This window comes from Oreochromis niloticus, linkage group LG12, assembly GCF_001858045.2.
Source record: "Oreochromis niloticus isolate F11D_XX linkage group LG12, O_niloticus_UMD_NMBU, whole genome shotgun sequence".
In the NCBI taxonomy this organism is placed as follows: Eukaryota; Metazoa; Chordata; class Actinopteri; order Cichliformes; family Cichlidae; genus Oreochromis; species Oreochromis niloticus.
In genome coordinates, this window is record NC_031977.2 from 6449572 (window position 1) to 6455596 (window position 6025).

The window sequence follows — 6025 nt, forward strand, 5'->3', positions numbered from 1 at the left end:
AGGAAGGTCAGCCGTTGGACGTCTTATGCGTCACATGCTAGCTAACATTAGCCGTTCCAGAGCCCAAACTTTTAACCTGAGCCGGACACCTACAGCGAGCCTTTCAAATAATCCAAAATGAATGTAATAGATTATGTGCGGGATATGGCTGCAGCAGGCCTTTACTCTAATGTCCGGATTTTGAGTAGTTTGTTGCTGACGATGAGCAACAACAATCCGTAAGTCGTGGTCTGAGCGGGAACCGTCTAATTCCCGAAGACTGCTTTTCAATACCAGTGGTAGCGATACCCCCAAGCTAACTAGTCAACAACAGCTAACATTATTATTTCTACTGAAGCTTTTCATTATCCACTCATTATTGGATAGTGTTTAAATGCGAGTGCAATTTAAATTATATACATTGTTTACACTGTGTGTACTCCTTCACTATATAGTCGCATCTACAAGCGTATGCACTTAACAATGCTGCTATGAAATAGCTTGAAATTTAGCTAGTATTGTATTAGAAAACTTGTCGTAAATGTTCTCTTACCCAGTCATACTTTTGACACTCTAGAGTGACTGACTTAAAAACGGTAACTGTGTAGGACAATTTTTATGAGTTTGTGCATTGATGTTTTTTCGTGTGTCATTCAGTTTTGATGGTTTTCCTCAGTCTGAGCACTTTATTGTTTGTGTGTTGTTGTTTTTTTTAATGGAAGAGAGCTGTTCTCGCCGGCTCAGAAGTACCAGCTGCTGGTTTACCATGCTGATGCCATCTTCCATGACAAAGAGTATCGCAACGCTGCCTGCAAATACAGCATGGCTCTGCAACAGAAGAAGGTGCTCAGCAAAACATCAAAAGTTCGTACTTCAACTGGTGGAGCTGCCTCTAACATACAGGCACAGGTGTGTTTGACAATTTCCTGTAAACAAAAAACCCCTGAAATCTATAATAGCACTTTGGTCACCTGGGGGATTTTATTTTTTATTTTAAATTTGTTATAGAAATCTTTGGCTTGGCTTGGCTTGACACAGAATTGAACATTAGGGTTGCTGACGCCCAACATCTCTCCCGAATTTTTGACTCTTTCCATAGTAATTAAAAGTTGCCTTTCTCATTGAAACATTTAATAATTACATTTGATAAAGTTTGACTGGAGTAATGTAGATCCTTATCAGCCACTAACATTCTGGTAATTTGAGGTGTCTTTACCTGCAGTTGTGTTTTTTTTTGTTTGTTTGTTTTTTTAACAACACTAAAATCTCATTTTACTTTACTTTCACACAACGTAAATCTAAGGCTTTCATCCTGCCAGTGATTTATTAAAATGCCTTAAATGTAAAGATGGTTTTAGATGTCCTGCAGCACCACATGAATATCCAGAGCACAGGATGACTGGTTAGAATAATGTACATCTACAATGAATGTTGTCTTTCAGAGTTTGCCTTCAGAGATTGAGGTAAAGTACAAAATAGCTGAGTGCTACACCATTCTGAAACTGGATAAAGATGCCATTGCAGTGCTCGATGGGATACCATCCAGACAGAGGACTCCGAAGGTACAGTCTGTTAACACAGTGACTGTCAGTCACTGTTTACCTCATGCTTTAGTTTTATGTATTTATTTATTTTTTATACTAACTGATTAGACTAGTAACTGTGTGAATTCAAATAGTTGCTTTAGAACTAAATAATGAATGTACCTACAAGTTTAGGTTTGGTAACAATTCAGCAGTAGTTGTTTTAAAGTAAAATCACCTTCTAAGTAAAAACTAGCAGTATGAAATCTGTTAATTGGAAATAGTGTGACAGTTACAGTTTGAAGCCAAAGACTGGTCTACAGTCAAAAATACGACTGAAATGAATCTTAACAAACCTTACTAAAATTTGTTCACTGATGCTAAAATTTGTTAGTTGGTTGGTTTTCATGATATGCTAGGGTATTAGTTATAAGAACAGAAGTCATTAATTGAAATCAGAAATTACCTACATTCATTCTGACCCCTGAATTCTGGTAAATTTAGGGCCAAAGCAGTGTTGTGTACTAGTTTTCAGAACTCTACTCTTCCTAAGTTATTCGTCCAGTTTTGTTGAAATGGGGCTCATATGATATGGAACTGTATGAAGCTCTATTTAACCTTTTGAAACCAGCTCAAGTGCAGTAACTTGTATAAGTTGTAGTAATTACCTTTTTGCATTCCTTCCTGCCTCAGATCAACATGATGCTAGCTAACCTGTACAGGAAAGCTGGACAGGAGCGATCTGCTGTGACGAGTTACAAAGAGGTCCTCAGACAGTGCCCTCTTGCCTTGGATGCAATCATTGGTATGCATGTTCACCGTAGACTCTGTAATCTCGCAAGCAGCACTTCATCTGCTAAGATGTTTGTACCTGCAGTCCTCTCCTATGTCCATGCCGCTTTAAAACAAACTGTCTGCTTGGATTTAGCATCTCTTTTAAACAATTGAAAAATGTGTTTTTCCTTTAGGTCTTCTCTCTCTGTCAGTCAAAGGAGCCGAGGTGGCTTCCATGACTATGGACGCGATCCAGAGTATCCCCAACCTTGACTGGCTGTCTGTTTGGATCAAAGCGTACGCCTTCATACATGCAGGGGATAACCAGAGAGCTATTAATACCATTTGGTGAGCAAAGCAATAATGATTTGTACACAGTGACTGAATATTGTGAGCCATGTTTTGTGACAGTCTTAACTTCCTCCCTGAAACACTCTCAGCTCTTTGGAGAAGAAATCACTTTTGCGGGACAACGTGGACCTCCTGGTGAGCCTGGCAGATGTCTATTTCAGGGCAGGTGACACGAAAAATGCAATTCTCAAATTTGAACAAGCCCAGATGTTGGACCCTTACCTCATCAAAGGTGCGTTACAGGAGAGAACTTTTTGACTTACACATGTATTTTGTAGTTGATGACAGTTTTATTATCATATTCTGTGTGTCACACAGGTCTAAGTAGCCTTAATAAAGAAAGATGTGGAAACATGTTTGCTTTTTCAGGTATGGATGTTTATGGCTACCTGATGGCCCGTGAGGGACACCTGGAGGATGTTGAAGTCTTGGGAGGTCGATTATTCAATATATCTGATCAGCACGCTGAACCGTGGGTGATCTCTGGGTGAGTAATCTCACTTTTCTCAGACAAAATCTCTCTCATGTAATTTCTGTGTTTTATATCATTAAACTTTTCAATTTGCGTTGTTCAGCTGTCACAGTTTTTATAGCAAGCGTTACTCCCGGGCTCTCTACCTGGGAGCCAAGGCCATCCAGCTGAACAGCAACAGTGTTCAGGCACTGCTGCTGAAGGGTGCGGCGCTGAGAAACATGGGCCGAGTTCAGGAAGCCATCATCCATTTCAGAGAGGCCATGCGTTTGGCACCCTGCCGCCTTGACTGCTATGAAGGTAGGCTTACTTTGAGCTTTTTTTGGCTCTTCAGATTCTTTTTGTTTGCAATAACTAAGTATTAATGACTCCAGGTCTAATTGACTGTTATCTGGCATCCAATGGGATTCGTGAGGCTATGGGAATGGCTAACAACATCTATAAGACTTTAGGAGCCAATGCACAGACTCTGACCATCCTCGCCACAGTGTGTCTGGAAGACCCAGTGACTCAGGAGAAAGCCAAAACCCTTTTAGACAAGGCGCTGGCCCAGAGACCTGACTACACCAAGGCTGTGGTCAAGAAGGCTGAACTCCTCAGTACGTACAGCAAAAAAGACTCTAAGTACTTCTGTTTTCCTCCTTTCCTCAATGATAAATAAATCTACAGTTTAATGACTTGAAAGGAGGAAAAAGAAGCTTCACATACAGATGAGATAAAATTGTTGCTTTTGCTTTTTTTTTTCTCTTGTTTGAAGGCCGGGAGCAGAAATATGAAGAAGGGATCGCGCTCCTGCGGAACGCCTTGGCCAATCAAAGTGACTGTGTCCTGCACAGGATGCTGGGAGATTTCCTAGTGGCTGTCAATGATTACCAAGAAGCCATGGACCAGTACAGTATAGCATTAAGGTAAACACTGATTATTGATCATGGGAAAACGCTGTCATAAAATCTAGTAAGTATTTTTTTATTAATTTAAAACTGTGTGGTTTTCTGTCCTAAAGCCTGGATCCCAATGATCAGAAATCATTAGAAGGCATGCAGAAGATGGAGAAGGAGGAGAGCCCCACAGACGCCACAGTGGAGCTGGATGGTGACGACATGGAAGGCAGCGGGGAGGACGGCGATCTTGAGGGCAGTGACAGTGAGGCGGCTCAGTGGGCCGATCAAGAACAGTGGTTTGGTATGCAGTGACTCCGGTCCACTGACAGACGCTCTGTCAGTATCACACGGCAGCCCACGGGAAGCCTTCAGCCATGAGAGCTGTCAGACGGAACAAGACGAAGGTTGTACTGCATGTTTAACCTCCGTGATCTCCGAGGTTATTGCCAAGCGATGTTGCCAACCTAAAGACGACAACACGGCTAAGACTTAAATACAACAATTAATGCTTACTCCCCTGGATGAACTGATGCTCAACTTTGCAGTACAGCTACAGGAAGCAGTCAGAACTTTTATTAAAATGCAGCTTAATGCAGAACTCCAGTCTTTATTTTGCCCTAATGCTGTTTCCCATCAGTCTGACAGTCTCAGCTGTGTCACTCTGTCTGTTGAATGCATAGCATCATAAATCCAGGAATCACCTAAAGTTCTTATATTACCTCGTCTATTTGTGCACCCTTCTTGCCTGCCAGCCATGCAGAATACACCACAAAGACATTAAAAATAAAAAAATAAAAAATACTATTTATAGCGAGTTGTGTGTCCTGCATTGAAAGGTTGTTCCCAGGAATGGTGGATGCAAATAAATGAGCAGCTGAAGTTTGATTAAAATCTGATGGTGATTCAGTAAACTGTGGTTGAAGTGAAAAAAAAAAAATGACTGGAGTTACTTATGACTTGTATAATATTTTTGGACACGTTTACCACAAAGGAGGCATTGGGTGGGTGTCAAAGTGTCACACATATACCAGAAGTGACAGTGAATTTCTGCTGCTCTTTAAAATCTGTTGTATGAATTTCTAAAACCTGTTTTTGTGTCATGTGATAGTTCTGCTTATTTGTGTGTGTTTGTGTCGTCCATTAGGTCTGCCTTCTGTATCACAACAAAATAACATAACTTGGAATATTTTAGTTTATCATTTCAAAACAAAACTTTATAGTATTTTGTACATATTTTTAAAATGTATAATAAAATAATGAAACACTTGACATGCATGGAGCTCTTTCTCAAGTCATCCCACTTGCTTATAAATGATCATCACCAGGTGATCAGTGCTTTCATTCACTCTTCCATATCTCTGGTCAGTGTGAGGGCGAAGAACCAAAAACAGCTCAACAGGGTACATTAATGGACCCACAATGAACAGTAAGCAAAAGTTACCAAACACATTAAAGTTGAGCTGACTGAAAAGGTGATCCTTTATTTTGAAAATCCTAAGGTTTCTTCCGCTCGGCTCCAGCTGTGCAGGAGGGGTTTCAAATGGAGTGTGTCACAGGGGCTGGATTTAAGGTGGACTGTGGAGTCTCACTAAATATTTGCACCAGTGTGCGCACACATTCCTCCAAAACAAGGAATATAAAACTATGCACATTTCCTTTTAGTTAGCTTAACCTTTATTTTGAAAGTCATTTCTTTTATTTCATAAAAATAGTTTTTCCCTCACTTACATTTAGGTTAGTTTTAGAGTAAAATTTATTTTAACAGGCTTGGGTCAGATACAGTTGGATGAGATGCTGAGCTGAAACACATTAATTCAAATGCTGATTCACATCCCTTCCCTTTGTTCAGTTCCAGCTGCTTCGAATTTCCAGCCAGCATCAGGATCACAGCTGCGTCGAGATCATTCCTAAAAATCCTCAGGCATTTTATAGTATTGAGCACAGCTTTTCTGAAGGTGATAATGACCAGCAGTGAGCTGACAACTGGTAGCCAACACAGATAAATGAAACTGATGCTCCATACTGAAGTCATTCTGTTGTGGCCT

The 6025-nt window shown here is 40.5% G+C and overlaps 1 protein-coding gene across 1 annotated transcript; it reads left to right on the forward strand.

Moving 5' to 3' along the window:
- anapc7 (anaphase promoting complex subunit 7) lies at window positions 1-5249 on the forward strand. The gene is made up of 11 exons (XM_003448596.4): window positions 1-218; window positions 702-888; window positions 1422-1541; window positions 2196-2307; window positions 2471-2624; window positions 2717-2859; window positions 2997-3114; window positions 3203-3399; window positions 3474-3698; window positions 3857-4007; window positions 4103-5249. The coding sequence occupies exons 1-11, from the start codon at window positions 118-120 to the stop codon at window positions 4290-4292; spliced, it is 1698 nt and encodes a 565-aa protein (XP_003448644.1). The 5' UTR covers window positions 1-117; the 3' UTR covers window positions 4293-5249.
- The last annotated feature ends 776 nt before the right edge of the window (window positions 5250-6025 follow it).

Bases quoted from the DNA above. Each gene is read 5' to 3' on its own strand.
- anapc7 (XM_003448596.4), top strand. From the start codon at position 118: ATGAATGTAATAGATTATGTGCGGGATATGGCTGCAGCAGGCCTTTAC. The intron at 889-1,421 runs GTGTGTTTGACA...GTTGTCTTTCAG, and splicing joins CCTCTAACATACAGGCACAG to AGTTTGCCTTCAGAGATTGA. The intron at 4,008-4,102 runs GTAAACACTGAT...TCTGTCCTAAAG, and splicing joins CAGTACAGTATAGCATTAAG to CCTGGATCCCAATGATCAGA.